We start from the raw sequence: 17,537 nt of genomic DNA on the forward strand, positions 1-17,537 counted from the left end.
AAGGCCTTCTAGCTGCGTATTAATTTTGTTATGAACTATGACTTGCTCATTTGATTCACAATTTATGAAATTTTTATGACTATAAGAAATTCAAATTGCATGTCCAAACATAATTTTAAGTTATGGTTTCATCTCATAATTTCAAATCATATCCAAACGGCTCCTAAATATCATTAAATTTTATGATTCTTAAGCTATGCATGTTTAGTATTTATCTTAGACTGTTAAAGGTTACATCTAAAATCTTGAAATTTTAACTATAACGTCATCTAGACATCTTGATTATTATTATACAATAATGCTCCTATCTGCTTTCGTACATGATCCAAACACCCCTAAAGTTTCGTAAAAAAACAAAATAAAAGAGCATGGATACATCATACACTGAAAGCAACATATTCGCCGTCCTTTGGTTAATAATTTATTTTGTAAGAAACAATTATTCGCTCTCTTTTTTCTTTATTTTCCTGCGTATATATATGAACATAAATCAGGTGGTAGAGTGAACCATCAATATATTCATTCCATCAATAACCAGTGAACCTATATAAACGCGGGTCCCTTTTGTGGGACGCTACTTAATTAATGCATGGCGTCTGATTTGGAACGACTAATCAACTTTTTTGATGGACAGCATTATCCCTGATTAAGTCTATAATCCAATAGCGGAGATAATAGTTACTCTAATGACCGTCGGATTAGCGCTAATGACAACAAATATGTTAATTCAACGGGGGTCCAATCCGCACTAGAGAGCTGAAAAAGTCAGAGAAAACAATTTTGGCAATACCCGTGCCAGCAATAATACTTACTACACGGTAAAAGGTAAAGAGAGAGATTTCCATTTAACTAATAAGCCAAACATTGCACCATCGAGTCATTTACACACGAGCTTGGTTTTGCTTAAAAATAAAACCACCATTTGGTTTCCAGCAACCTCAAAACTACTAGCTACATATACCTCTTTACCCCTATTATACGCACATTTTAATTTACAAGAGAGAGAGAGGAGAGAGGAGAGAGAGAGAGAGAGAATCCCCTTATAATTTCATTCATCTTATAAGATATATAGTGCTTAGACGAAAAAGCACGTTAAGTGATGATTTATTATAAGGTCAATTGATTAATTATTGAGGTCTTTGTAATTCCATATTATTGCGTGCCCATGCAGAGTAAGAATTAAATTGCTCAAGTTGCCGGAGGATCAATATTTGACGTATAGCCTCAAGTCTTTCCCTTAGCATAGCCGATTCAGTCCTCAACCGCTCGTTGTCACACTGAACCAGTTGGCACTGATGCGTAATTAACCGTAACCGGTTCATTAATTCCCGGTTCGCTAATTTAAGCCCGTTCGCCAGGTTCCTCAGGTTCTCCAGATGCTTTTGCTTTCGCATTCGAGACCTCCTGGCTGATTCCCGGTTCGATACCATACGTCTACGCTTTCTCTCATCTATGTCCCGGTTCGATGTTGTGGGCTTCCGTTTTCTCTTATCCGGACAGCGGTTCGAGTTATTATTATTGTTATTATTCCCGCCCGGTTCATCTGAACCGGAACTAGAATGAATGGAATTCGGTTTGGAGTCATCAGACCCTGAATCCGAGTTTGAAATAACCGGTTCAGAGGGTGGTGATTCCTTGGGAGAAAAAACCGGTTCTTGATCTTCCACTTCTTGTGGAAATAAGAAAGCCGGTTCGATAGAGTCCCACGGAGTGAAACCGCCATCGAAAGTGGAGAATAAATTGGAAAGAAGTCCATCGGTAGACAGAGTAGTTGCCGGAAAAGTGGACATCATGGTGGAAAATTTCTTATATGGGGGGGGGGGGTGAGTAGGTAATTGGAGAAAGGGATTGTTAAAAACGAGGAGGTAGTATTTATGGACGAGAAGGGAAGGGTAGAGTGGGTTCCACTAGGGACAATTTAGTCATTGCAAAAACAAAAATTTGAGTCATGTGGCACTAGCTAGTGGGACCTAAATATTTGGCTTTTAAAAGTAGGATTTCTTGGTGACACCAGCTTAGTCACGAAGGAACAAAAGAAGTTGGGGACATAGTGTAGCTACGTGTCATATTTTGTATGAGCTGAGCGTGTGAGGAGCCAATAGTTTGAAAAGGTGCTGACGTGGAATCACGTTTGTCGCACTGCTCCAGCTAGTGAGCCGAAGAGTGATCTCTTACTGATGAGCTGAAATTAATAAAATTTTAAAGAGAGTGATGATGGACTTCCCACTCTCTGGCAATCATATTTATCCATAGTGTTAATATTGCGAAGAGGTGGAGCATTTGGTCATGCGTCTGATTTTCCTCGAGTTAATTATTACTACTTGTACTTACAGAACTTGTATACAACACTCCAAAATACTGCTGATATTAGCATGAACTGCAAAAATATCACTAGGGTGTTTTTTGGACCACAAATCATATAGTGGAGACAGAGAAATTAAATGACAATTTTAAAAGTGCCCTGATATCCCTTTACTGGTAGTCAACTTGATTTTTGCTACTATCTTCTTCTGCTATAGAAAACAACATATTATATTCACTCTTGGAAGAGACTAGAGAGAGATTTATATTAAATGTTCTGTTTGACGTTATCTATTTTATGGTGTGCGCGACCATGAATGAGTCATAAAATCTCACTGGACTGTGGGTAAGTAAACGAAATAGTAAGGTGTAGGCCTTGTGCGTAAAGCCTTATTCCACTGATTATTATTGCGTCGACCTAGTTTTTTTAGGGGATTAACTGTATGCTTTGTTGGAAATAATCCTATTTTTGGACTTGATAATTAATAAATTAATGTTTTATTAAAACGGGTTAAACATATTTATAGTCGATGGTTATGACTTGGATCTTATTTTGTTGAATTTTTTGTAGAGCCTGAATTACTTCATATATATTGTTAAGTAGATATAACAATAGTGTAAGCCTTGTTGTGTAATGTGAGGATTCATTAGGAAGGCTTTTTAAATTTATAAATATATGACTAGTTCTCTTCTCTGCTCTTTAATCTTGAGACATGCCTATTCAAATTGTCATATGTTAATTGAGGAGATCAGAAATGCAGACTTAGCCTAATCATACCTTGATTGAAATGCTTAAAGACGACGTAACAGGTATGTATTTTGTTGCATTCTTAGGGGTCGCTTGGCTGGAAACAAGTTATCGATAACTTATCCTGGAATAAGTTATCCCAGAATTAGTTATTTCACCCTTCCACAGGGATAAAATAACATTACAATTTCGGGATTAGTTGTATCGCAATTTTATCTCAACCAAATGTGGGATAAACTCATCTCAAATATAATTCCGAGACTATTTATCCTTATCCCTCGTACCAAACGAGCCCTAAGATATTCTTGATAGATACAATATGTAAAACTTTGGCTGTTATAATTACACTTATCTTCGTAAATTCAAATGCAAGACTTTGTGCTTTTATCAAAATGATGAGATCGAGAAAAATAAGAAAGGAGAATGAAAAGCGGATTACACGTATATATGATTTCGAAAACTTTTCTACCAACATGTGAAATTTTTGTAGCGAGTGTAAAACAAGATTCCCTCAATTACAACCTTAATGTTGCGTTACACTAATTTAATAAATACATTACACATATCTTAACTCACACACTTATTGCTAAATTAATTTTAAACTTTAATTTCTTATTTAACTATGATAAAGTGCTGTAGTATAATTTGATGTATATACACAATGCGTATTAATTTATGATTTTTTTCTTTTTCCGCTATAAAATTAATGAATAATCTGCATATATTCAATTATTCTTAACACGTCGTTATCTTTCTAGCCATCATGTTGATTGCAGTCAACAATTCGGCAGATTCTCCGAATGTAACAAGAACCGAGATGCTTTTGTCTTTCATTTCATCTTAATATATGATAAGTTGATAACAGGCAGGAAACAAAAGCATCAAAGATGTTGCACCTATTTTTCTAAAGTCCAAGTCCAAACAAAGACTAGCTAGAGTTAGGGGACGCTCCAAATATGAAATCCAATACTATTTCTTCTTCAAAAATCAATAATTAACGAGAGAGAATATTCCATTTATTATTTGTATATTAAGCTGAAAACACCAAAAATATAGACGTGAACTATCAGCCATTGCTGAGGAATCGTAGAAAGGAGCTTTATTAATAAATGATAAGATGATAATTTAATTTTTAGACGTAAGCAATGCGGCTGACATTTAAAGTTTTTTTGCTCTAAATCACAAGATACAACACGTATGCTAATTAAAGCAATTAGGTTCTTTAATTTGTTGTATTAAACAGCGAGTGCCTCCCAAGTCAAGGGAACTTTATTCTTTGATAGGACATAAAATGGACTTCAAGGCATCGAGAACGGACACGTTGTCTACTAGCTAGTTCTTCATGACAAGGTTTCATTTCATGTTATGTTCCGTCTTTAATTTTGATTTTCCTAAAGTATTCTCTCTCACTTTCATTTTGGAAATTATATTCCTTTTTTATGCCCTGAAAAAAAGACATCATACATCTGGTCACACCAAAAAGGATATGGATATGTATAAAACTTTACTACTATCGTATTTTCTGGTATGTATAGAACTTTAATCATTAATTATCATCCCAGCATTATATCACCCTGAGAAAATACGTTTTTTATTTTTTGAGGAAACAATATATATGTAGATATTATATATATTTTTTACTATGACTAGTTCAAATATCGATAATAACCAAGAGGAAAACAATTGAATCCAAAGAGATGTGCTCACGTCACGTGCACAAAGACCTATGGTTGATTCAATCTTATACTATACTAATATATTAAAATATTAATCGGAAGGACACGACGCATCACATGGACAATGAAACTTAGCTAATTAAGTATCCCGATTTTATTATTTATGATCAGTAGAAGGTACTTGCTACATGCCATGCAGAAAAGTGTATGGGTAAGTTAGCGGCCGGCTGTGAAAGCAAGCTCTTGCATTACTGTTGGTTAAATTACTGTATACGGTAAAAATCGGATGCGAGGCAAACCGGTGGAGCGAGGGGGCCGACTGATCTGCCTTCTTCGTCATTGGAACGACCAAGCCCGGTGACCCGAGCATTCGCGGCTGTTGGTCCGTGTGCCGTTGGTCCGTGTGGCCGTTGGTCCGAGTAGCCGTTGGTCCGGGTGGCCGTTGCACGCGGGTCAAGCGCCAGTAACGTCCTGTCCTGGTCAACTACCCACCATGCGTGTGTCAGACGGCGCCGTCAGTCTAATCCCACCAAATCCGTGCAGAGTTGTCCTTATTGCTATTATTTTATTAGCTCACATCATATGAGACCCATGGAGGTCACACTATAAATAGAGCACATCCCCCTCCTTTGTAAGGGCTGGCTCCCTGGGATCAACAACATTCTTGTACTAGAAGATATATACAAATCTCTCTCTCAATATTAGATTTTGGTCCGGAATCATTGTGTTCATCTCTATTACTTGTTCAAACAAATAATACTCATATGTTAGTAGATGTATAAATCCACAGTGATCCTCTAAGCATCATCGTTTTCTTCACATCTTAACCATACGAATCTTGTATCCATCAAATATATCGAGATTCAAACACATATCCTATACCCGCGTACAAATTCAATTGATTTACCAAATTCGAGGTAAACAGTTTGGCGCCCACAGTGGGGCTAGGATAATAGTGGTCTTTGATCTTGATCTCTATCTTACCCATCAAAATCGGAAACATCTGCTGTCCGTCTCGGAAGAAACGGACCAAATGGCTAACAGTTCTGGTCACGTCAACAACAACGAGATCGTGACCGAAAATGAAGGCAGCGGGCCGCGAGGATTGCCAAACCCCACTGACCCTTTAAATACTAACAATTCGATTACTTTGACCGGGACACAAGTCCGGAAAGAACCGGATACCCCGAATGATAATATTGACTTACGTTTAATTTTTGAAATGTTGCAGGAACAGAGAGCGGCGATTGCTGAACAGGGAATCGCAATAGCCTGGTTGCAAAATGGAGGAGATGAAGCGACCCCGGGGAAGACGAAGGATGTTTTCGAAATCGGAAGAAACGAGCCACGGATGGTCGAGAGTAACGGTTCCGGAGCCGGTTCCTCCACCGAGGTTCTAAAGATGCTCGAAAGTTTGGCAAAACGGGTAGACTCGACCGAAAAGAGGGTCGAGATGTATAACTCCCGGGTGGATCAAATACCGGGGGCTCCACCTTTGCTAAAAGGGCCAAACTCGAAAAGGTACATTCAAAGGCCTTTTCCTCCGAGTGCGGCCCCGAAATTGATCCCGAAGAGGTTCAAAATGCCGGATATCCAAAAATATGACGGCACAACGGACCCTTGCGAACACGTGACCTCATACACTTGTGCTATAAAAGGCAATGATATGGAAGAGGATTAAATCGAATCCGTGTTGCTGAAAAAATTCGGGGAAACTCTGGCAAAAGGAGCATTGACTTGGTACGATCATCTGCCCGAGCATTCAATCACTTCTTTCGAAACGCTCGCCGATGCCTTCATAAAAGCACACGCCGGAGCAAAAAGGGTGCAGGCTCGGAAGGCGGATATTTTCCGAATTGCCCAAAGAAACGATGAGTTACTGCGTGAATTTGTCAGCCGGTTCCAAAGGGAACGAATGGAGCTTCCCCCAGTTCCGGAGGAATGGGCTGCACAAGCTTTCACAAAAGGGCTCAATGTTCGGAGCTCGACGGCTTCGTTCAAATTAAAGGAAAGCTTGGTGGAATACGAGGCTGTGACATGGGCATATGTCCATAACCGGTACGAGTCGAAGATTCGGGTGGAGGATGACCAACTCGAGCTTCCCCCGGGGCCCGTAAATATGAACAAAAGTTTGGAGAGACCAAGGAAGAATAACGAACCGGAGGCCAGATCGTCGAGGGAGAGGTACCAGCCATATTCTTATCCGGAGAAACCAAGCTTCAGGTCGGACTAAGGTATGGACTCCTCGTGTTTTTCTATTGACCTCTTTCTTTTTTTGCAGGAAGTCAAGTACCGGATAAAGTTAGAATCTAGGTCTGAAAACACGTGTGGCACTCTTTTCCTTAGTACGGTTTTGTCCCAAAATGGGTTTTCCCACTAGGTTTTTAATGAGGCAACAAGTACAACGTGTTACTCAACAAAGATAAGGGACCAGCACCCGGAAACTCGAGGTCACACCCTCCGAAGTGGGGGCTTGATAGCACTCACCCGACCTCGCAGCTCGGATAAATACTAGGGGACTTATACCCACATCGAGGTTTACCCCGGTTAGTGGAAAACGGAGGGGCTCAACAAGTCAAGACCGGACCAAACGATCATAATGAATCGTGTCCCACTCAACATTTGCTACGGCAAAACTAAGGCCCGGCCACCGGCCACAGCCTCCGATGTAAGGACCAAACGATCATAATGAATCGTGTCCCATTCAACATTTGCTACGGCAAAACTAAGGCCTGGCCACAGCCTCCGATGTAAGGACCAAACGATCATAATGAATCGTGTCCCATTCAACATTTGCTACGGCAAAACTACGGCCCGGCCACCGGCCATAGCCTCCGATGTAAGGACCAAACGATCATAATGAATCGTGTCCCATTTTTCATTTACTACAACAAGGCAGAAGGAATTAAAATTCTCATATGTACAAACATTTTGCAAACACAAAGTCATCAAAGGCTGGTATAACAAAATCTTGGGTGTCTTTCTGTTAAAAGGACTTCGCCCCGATGGTAACCGCCGTATTCCGGCACTGCCCCACTCACATATTCTATATCGAGGATTGTGCCCGAAATTCGACAAAGGCGACAAGGTCACAATGACCCAAGCCAAAGCTCGGCAAATTCTCCCAAAACGGGGATTGCTACATCAAAAACTTTGCCAAGGTTGAAAAAATACCGACCCTGAAGAAAATGCCTATCGTAATTCGGAGACATCTGAACTTATGAAGCATCGGATAAGTCCCACGGGCACGGTGAATTAACGACTATGAGTCGACCTGTCCTAAAACGGACCAACGACCATGACCAAAATAATGGCAAACATTCAAAACGAAGAAATTAGAAGGTAACGAAGAGCTGACAGGGCCACCGGCTTCGGAAGTTATCCACTCCCCATTACTCCGATAGATCGGAGATCCGGGAAGTGTGGGGCTATCTGTATACGGTAAAAACCGGATGCGAGGCAAACTGGTGGAGCGAGGGGGCCGACTGATCTGCCTTCCTCGTCATTGGAACGACCAAGCCCGGTGACCCGAGCATTCGCGGTTGTTGGTCCGTGTGCCGTTGGTCCGAGTAGCCGTTGGTCCGTGTGGCCGTTGGTCCGAGTAGCCGTTGGTCCGGGTGGCCGTTGCACGCGGGTCAAGCGCCAGTAACGTCCTGTCCTGGTCAACTACCCACCATGCGTGTGTCAGACGGCGCCGTCAGTCTAATCCCACCAAATCCGTGGAGAGTTGTCCTTATTGCTATTATTTTATTAGCTCACATCATATGAGACCCATGGAGGTCACACTATAAATAGAGCACATCCCCCTCCTTTGTAAGGGTTGGCTCCCTGGGATCAACAACATTCTTGTACTAGAAGATATATACAAATCTCTCTCTCAATATTAGATTTTGGTCAAGAATCATTGTGTTCATCTCTATTACTTGTTCAAACAAATAATACTCATATGTTAGTAGATGTATAAATCCACAGTGGTCCTCTAAGCATCATCGTTTTCTTCACATCTTAACCATACGAATCTTGTATCCATCAAATATATCGAGATTCAAACACATATCCTATACCCGCGTATAAATTCAATTGATTTACCAAATTCGGGGTAAACAATTACATGTGTTACCAAACTCTTTGTTCTGGTGCTTGCCATAAAAACTTACTTTCTCCGTCGCAATGTATCTGATACATTGCCCTTTTTTTGTTTCAAGAAAAATAACATCTTTTATATATATATATATATATATATAATGGTTAGTGAAATAATTTACAAAATTTTAAATCATAATTTAAATTTTTAAAATTTTATATCCAATCAAATACCGTCAGGTGAAAATGGAACGAGGGGACTATAAAATTTGAAAAGCAAGCTTAGAGTATTGGATATCATTTTTTTCTACAAAGTTCATGTGGAAAATCAAAGGCTGGGCGGCTGTGATTGGGAGTGCACTTTAGACCGTGCATGTTCTCACATGAGACTAATTTGGAAAAGTAGCTGACACAACTTTAAGTTCAAGACCTCCTCTAACTATACCTTTCTTCAGACAATCAACAACAAAGTACTCTGATTTACTTCCTTGTGGAAAGTTCTTCTCTTTGCTAGCACTGCACCTTGTTTTACCGTGTGTCATGCAACAAGGAATAAAATATGCGATGCTAAGAAATTTTACATTGTAGACATTTGAACATGCATAGATTCAATTGAAATTTGAAATTAAGAAAGGTGTTCCTGAAGTTGAAATTAAAAAATGTTATTTGAAAGTTAAAAGTTATATTCAACATATACTTCATTTAAATTTGGGAATTAATAACGCTTTGCTACGACTTAATCCGATTTGGGACCAAAAGAAATGAAGACCTTGTATAAGCTTTGTTGGTTGGATGAATTTTAATTAATGTAGATTTTTCAAAAGATTGTATAGAAGTGAAAGGAAACCAGTCAATTAACTGATCCAATCCCTCACTCACAGACGGCTGGTTGATACTATTGTTCAGTTGAATTGAAGTTTCAAAAATACACTTGAGTCAAAAGCCACCATCCTCGAATTAATCCAAATTCTTTTACAAAGATTCACTATTGGACTTCCTTTTACAGAGAGATTTGTTTTTCCCATGGAGTAGCTAGGGTTGTCCGTTTTAAATTTAAATTTCATGATTTCAGTCCTTAGTACCTGTCGCTTTTTTAATTTACACGTCTCTTAAGAAATACTATTAATTAGGAGGGGTATTTAACTAACTTTATCTTATTTATATCTAAGTTATAATCTCTCTCCATTAAATATTTATTCTATTTATGTGTTGTCTCCATTGATGACAAAATTTTACTAATGGTAAATTGGAAAAATATAATTAATTTTGCCTTAAACTTTTGAAACACAAATAATTTGAGATAACTATTTTTAGTAACCACTATAAATAATTTAAAACGGATGGAGTAATTTAAAAGGGACTCTGGAAGTCGCTTTGTAATTTAGATTAGGGTGTTATTGCGTATCTTTATGCTTCTTTTCTTGTGGTCCCAACTCCCAAATCCAATTAACTCGTAACTAGCTTTCTCTCCAAATTGTTTTGGTACATTGCACCTACACATTCTCCTTTTTAGATGTTTGAATGGCGTTAGGACGTTCACACTGGTATAGATGAAAATATTTATCCTTCTGGACTTCAGTTAATGGAGAAAACAGTTCAACAATATAGTCATGAACAATTTTTTGGATATCTAACGCCACGAACAAACGATTGGGCTGTATTGTATACTTAATTCGTTCATGAACTTGAACTTGAACTTGGATGTTTTTTTCATATTTCTCGTGTAGCTTGATTTTGATGTCTTAAGATGCATGTTTTTTACTTTATGAAAAGTCTCAATTTATAGTTGTACGGAAGGGATAATTATGTTGTTGACAGAGGCTCTCTGCTTAATTATTGGATAGGCTCTTTGAAGCATCAAACTCGTCAATCGGATACATGATAAAATATATTTGATTAGTTGAAATATGCTAATTAAACTTGAAAGACTAGAAGGAATAAGTGACAATAGCTTACTACTACATATTGAATTTGAAGTAATCAAGCTCATAATTAAATAGATGGTGTGAGTCGAATCAAGTTAATCCTCTAATTAAGTCTATGTAAATTAGCTAATACTTTATCTCGATTTGGACCAATATTTCCTGAATTTAGAACTTAATCCAAATCTTAAATGAACTTCACTAAGAAAATTTAGAACTTGTTTACTATTTGTATCAAAATCATCAAAATTTGTAGAGAGAAAGATGGGAGCAGGCATTAATTATAAGCACTTTAGCAGTGAGAAAATTTGGAAGTGGCCATCTGATCAATCCTCAAGTCCTTTGCCTTCGCCATTATTTCACCTAAGTTTAGTGCTACAAACATTCAAATCTGGGAATTATTCAGCGTTCTGTACATAGTACATGATAATAATTAATAATAATAATAATAATAATTAATTATAAGCACTTTAGCGGTGAGAAAATTTGGAAGTGGCCATCTGATCAATCCTCAAGTCCTTTGCCTTCGCCATTATTTCACCTAAGTTTAGTGCTACAAACATTCAAATCTGGGAATTATTCAGCCTTCTGTACATAGCACATGATAATAATTAATACTCTAAACAACGTAGTATATATTCTTGCCAAATTTTCTTAACGTAAACATCTTAATTTCTTTCCTATAAAGATTCCCTAGCTAATTATAAGCTGCATGAAATAAGAACATAATTTAATTTCTCCAATTTCGTAATACTTGCAATACTAAATCATTATTGGTTATTTGTGTATAGGCTGTGAATGTTAATTATCCTCCATTAACCTCATGTTTTATGTTCCTCTTCCTCAGCAAATAATGGATTAGCAATATTCTGGAGCTGCCCACCATCAACCTCTGGGATCATCAACGTACAACTCTCCCCTGCATCCTCGGAATCATGTTTGGTATCAATATAAACGCACGAACAACGTTCCAATGACACGAAAAATGCGGCGGCGACACCGCTAATAAGCCATGTCGCCACCCCATCAACCCTCTTTGTGACCACTGTCCTACAACTTGTGATTGATTTTTCTGGCTCTCCTCTTGGTGTAACCATCGAACTTTTTTGACACCAACATAGGTCCATGCCGCATGTAGTCGCTCTCTTCCCTTTCTTCATCGTAATTGGAATGGTAAGTTTGTAAAAAAGAAATTGAGGTTTTACAGTTTTTACGCTAAGCTTTTTATAATCAAGTTCGAAATTTAAGTTTATGATTAGTGGCGTGCCATTAGGAACAACATCAAGAATTTATTCTCATGCAAGCTTCATGATTTAAATTATGCAGGCCTGTGTGTTTATTACGACTCAAATTATCATTAGGGATGATAATATATCAGTACATTTATTAAATCATCCTTCATAATTTCAAAAGCACTTTTCTTTTAGGTCGGGTATGATAATTAAATGCAGTTTTAACAGGAAGCTATCGGATTGGTCAAATAAGAAGAAGAAGAAGAAAAGAATGTTTTAGGGGTAACTGGTAAGGGAGATGAAGTAAATCAAAGAACTATAAAATGTTGATAGAATACCTAAAGACTCCCTAAATTTGACGTATTTTATTCAAGACCCCTTAAACTATCAATAATCTTAATTACCCTCTAAACTTGGCTATTTGATAGTCTTTACACCCTCCGGGTGAGATACACTCGCCTACCACGTGGATGTGACATTTTAAAAAAATAAAAAGTTTTTTTTTTACTTTTTAAAATTCATTAATATTTTAGATTTTTTTCTTCGGGTCACCGAAAACAGCACCTCAACCTCTCAAGGTAGGGGTAAGGTCTTTGTATACTCTACACTTCCTAGACCCCAATTTGTGAGATTTCAATAGGTCTGTTATTGTTATTGTTTTCTTGTTCGGGTCAAATTAGTAAAACCTTTGCTAGAACTTTACTTTTTAGGTAAAAAATATTATTTGGCTAACAATAATAAAATTTTAGCCAATATTTTTTTACAGGCTTTGCCGAAAAGAAGAAATACACCATTGAAACAAATAGTTATTACATCTAGATAAGATAATAAGAATTATACAATTGAAACTTCATAATTCTGCTAAAACTTTATATTTCACTAAGAATAAAGAAGATCTAACCGAGTAGTATTTTTTATACATATAGATTTGGCCGGAAATAGAGAGAAAAAAATTAAAAGAAATAGTCATTGCATCTAAAAAAGAAATAAAAAAGAAGTACGCAATTGCAACTCCATTATTTTAGTTAAATTTTTTATTTGAATAAAAATAATAAAACTCTATGTTTTTCAATTGATTTTGGCCTGATAAGGAAAAAATATGCAATCGAAATAAATAGTCATTGCATCTAAGGAATTTTTAAGAAATATATTTTTAAGAAATTTCTTTGGCATTTATCGAGTGAGCTGGATAACAATTCAAACACGTGCTGAATAAAATGCCAAAAACAAAGGAGTGTAGTCTTTTTCAGGTTATTTCACTCTTCGAACAAAGCAAAAAAATTATAATTCTCTCCTACACTCTTAATTTTTTTCATGGAGAAAGCAGTTGTTTCTCTTGGAATTTGATCTTGTGAATCACTATATTCTTTCATAATCGAGTCTTGGCTTGTGTCGTGTGGATTTTGGTTTGATTTTTTCTGATAAATACCAAAGAAATGCATTAAAAATATATTCATGGGGTAATAGGATCACCGTAAAGATTAGGTGTGTTACATCAAATCCAGGCAAAGGTTGGGGTGTATTTTAGACATTTTCCCAAAGAAGAAATACAGAGTTGGCACTTCATTAATTTTTACAAAACTAATTTTGTTTGGTTGCTGTAGTTCGAGCATTGGCCTGGAAAAAGGAAATATACGGTTGAAACATGTCGTCATTGCATTTAAAGAACAAGAAAAATACAAAGTTGGGGTAAATTTTGCATTTTATATAGATGAAACAAGAACAAATACACAATTAAAATAAATAAACCATTGTATATGACTATGTGTCAATTAACGGTTGAAGCATAGCTTAATTGGGAGCCAATTTTTCAATTTTTTATCCCGCACACATAAAAAAGAGTTTAGCCACTCTTTGCCACATCAACGTCTTGGGGGTAAAGACTCTCAAATAGCTAAGTTCAGGGGTAATTAAAATATGATAGTTTAATGAGAATCTAAATAAAATACGTCAAATTTAGAACGGTCTTTAGGTATTCTGCCTAAAACAAGTCTCAAAAGTTGGTGAAACCAAACCAATCATTTGTCAAATTACATATGAAATTTATAATCCACAAGATATATAGCACAGTTACAAGAAGATATAATTCAAATTGCAATATTTTACAAGTTTCGTGCTTCTGTTGTCTAATTAAACTTATCTTAATTAATCCGAGTAAATTATGAGAGGGAAAAAAAAAAAAACAGAAAAATATTAAGAGGTCTGGAAAGTAGATCATACATTTTAATCATATCAAGCAATGAAGCCTCTTAAATTTGACCCCAGTATGCTCCTCTCTCAATTTTATTTTGCTTCATATTTCTTTCTCCTGTTTTTTTAAAAGCATTGTTTTATGGTATTCACTCCTTGATATTACTCTATTTTATATTTACAGCGCCTCCGATACAACTAATGTTAAGAAAAGTTTACAAGAATACACGCAGAAGTTTGTCAAGCCACACCCAATTTACCATACAATTAATGAAGTTGGTACTTGGTAGTATTCATGTACCGCAATTCAGATTAAATGTCTCGATGGATCCGAATTCGTAGCTAATCGAAATTATCTTAGACCTACTAAACAAAACCAAGGATAAATTATGTTAGACTCTTCATGATCAGAAAAAATAAAAATAGCTTTGCTAGATGCGACAGAGGTAACGCATGTCTAGTAATGGCCTTTGCTACTGAACGTACAACTTGTATTTAAGATAGGCAAATATCAACCAACTAGCTAGAGACCTTCGTAACATGCATGGCAATATAAGTACTTACTTATCTTGATAAAGGTTTATTCAAATTAATTTAATAGTAGTCGGGTTTGCAATATATTATGTAAAAAATTTATCTACAAATATGAATTATTCGAGTAGTTTAATTTAGGATTTTCAAATATTATCTAGCGAAAATAAAATCATAAAATTCACTATAAAGAATTTTTAAGACCTCAAAATTCTAGGGGGCCTAAAGCAAAAATTTCATAATTAGCCTTTCTATGAGTTGCCCCTATTACGAGCCGATATACACAAACTATGTATTGATCATACATTATAATACATACATGCATACATATTTAATAGAAATGTGAAGCGGAAGACGATCAAGGGCAATTCAATAATTTTACTCAGTCCACGTCTTCCATCAAGTTGCACGCTATTGAATTTACATATTGCCATGTGTGTATCATCACGTTGGAGCAAATGAAGTTTGTGCACATTTCTGAAAATGTGGGCCCAACTTAGTAGCATCAAGAATCTTGACCACTTAATATTTCTTTCTTTCTTTCTAGGCTTAAGTCCTTAATTTTTCTTTTTCTTTTTAGGCTTTAAGTCATTTGCCGCCATCTAAATTTGTCCACAGATTCCATTTAGACTCCTCAACTCAAACCTGTACCTATTGAACACCTTTACTATGTCGGATTTAAACCACTTAAACACTTTTTGCTAATATGGAAAAATGTGTGTAATGCGCACACTTTAGGCGCGTGAAAGGGCATTATTTAGCCCAAAAAATAATAATCTCTTCTCTTCATTGTGTTATCTCCCTACCACCACTCCGTCACCGATGCCGCCACCTTCTATAGCTCCTTCCCCTTCTCCAGCCATTCATCTTCTCCACGTCGCAAATATCTTAGCAGCAAAGAAATTCCATTTTTTCCGGCAAAGTTCAATCCTGACATGTACTTTTATAATATAATCTAACAATAATGAATCACATGATTAAGCAAAATAAATTGATCCGCAAAAAGAAAAGAAGAGATCTTCAACGAAAAGGAAAATCAGATAGGGGGCCTAAAATAAATTTCCGATGTAACTCTATTTTTTCCGGCAAGATCGATAGAATTCACTAGTTTTTTCTGGTGAAACTTCACTCTTGCTTCTTGTACCAATGAAAAATGAGATGGGGAGGGAAATGGGTTGGGAATGAAGCTTAATAGTTGGGAAATGAAATGAGGTAGGAAGGTGAAGTCAGGGCTGTTGCGGTTGGGGAGTTCCCGGAAGACGGTGGGGTTTGGGTGGGATGGGTGTTCTAGAAAACAGGTTTTTTTATTATTAAAATATTTTTTAATTTGTTAAATAGATTTTAAATAATTTGTCTTTTTCTTCTTCTTATAATTAATTTTTAAATATTTTTTTGACCCAAATGCCACCTGTCATTATTTATTTCGTCAACTTTGCCATGTCACCCGCGAGTGTACTACACACATTTTATACTTTTTGGTTGATTATGGGAAAGGTGCCAAAGTAGTTCAAATTTCGGAATGGTAGAGGTGTTCAATTGGAACAGGTCTAAGTTGAGATATCTAAGTAGAATCTGTGGGCAAGTTTAGGTGGCTGCAGACGACTTAAGCTTTCTTCCTAAAATTAACGTGACATCTAATTAATTGTTCAATTTTGCTACTTTCAATTAAAGTAAACAACTATAGTATTTACTAAAATATAAAATTTAGTATTTCACCATTTCAATTTCAGTGTTCTAATATTTAATTAGGCAAGAGGTATAAGAAAACAAGACAGTTTTTTAAATCTTGTGATTTGAAATTAAATATTATGTAATGTACCTAAATACTCTTTGAATATTATGATATTAAACATGCAATGTAGAATTTGAATTGAGAAGATATCAAATATAAAAACAATCAACATACTAAAAAGAAAAATAAGGTGTTTGAATTGAAATTGAAGAATTAATTTATAAATTTAAATAGAATATATATTATGAAATAATAGAAGTTTGATTTATTTACAAACTTACCAAATTAAAATTTGATAAAAGTAATAAGTGTATTTTGGGTCCAATTATGACACCGACAATATAATCTTTTTACATTTTAAAATTAATCAAATCAAAACTTAATATGTTATAATATAAAACTTAAGATGTTAAAATATATGCTTGCATTATTTTTTAAATTAGTTCATAATTCTTAATGCTAATATTGTTTTGTCTCAAATAAGAAAGGGAAAGGAATCTCTTTTTATGCAAATTGTCTCTTCTTAAAATATATTAATGAATTCCATATGGTATTATATGGACAAGTTTAGTTTTCACAAGCTTTATGTTCATAGTCAAACATAATAATATTCCTTTTACTATTTGGGCCAAGAAATTATTTGTCTTAGTTAATTTGATATATAACTATAATTCATAAACAAAGAAAACTTCAGTAAAAGAACTTAAAATTAAATCTAGATAGGATAGTCTAAAATTATGCTTATGATTTGAAATTCTATGTAATATTTTTCATTATAGTGAACTAAAATTATGCTCCTTAGTTATAAATTCAACTACTACTCAAAAAGTTGGAAAGTAAGCTATTTAGGATAATAACGGGTAATAATTCATCCTCATGAAATTATAAATTCAACTTATGAGCAAAAAATTAGAAAGAATGACATAATGGCTCATCCTCGTGAATTTATATGATCATGTTATACAATGGTAAGAAGAAATTTGAATGTTAGGTTCATAGTGCTTTATATTTAAAAAAAAAAAGAATGTTATCATAATTAATAATAGGCTTAATACATCAAGCATATTCAAATTGAGGTTGATGAGGGTAGTGCATTTTAAATGAGGTGATATATTTTAAGTA

At 35.7% G+C, this 17,537-nt stretch overlaps 1 protein-coding gene across 1 annotated transcript; it reads right to left on the reverse strand.

Annotated features, from left to right (window-relative positions):
• Positions 1-819: 819 nt before the first annotated feature.
• On the reverse strand, positions 820-2,238 carry LOC132622946 (bZIP transcription factor 2-like). Its single transcript, XM_060337639.1, has one exon. It carries the CDS (start codon positions 1,791-1,793, stop codon positions 1,128-1,130), a length of 666 nt encoding a protein of 221 aa, XP_060193622.1. The 5' UTR covers positions 1,794-2,238; the 3' UTR covers positions 820-1,127.
• Positions 2,239-17,537: the final 15,299 nt, after the last annotated feature.

Source organism: Lycium barbarum, chromosome 12 (genome assembly GCF_019175385.1).
Source record: "Lycium barbarum isolate Lr01 chromosome 12, ASM1917538v2, whole genome shotgun sequence".
NCBI classification, from domain to species: Eukaryota; Viridiplantae; Streptophyta; class Magnoliopsida; order Solanales; family Solanaceae; genus Lycium; species Lycium barbarum.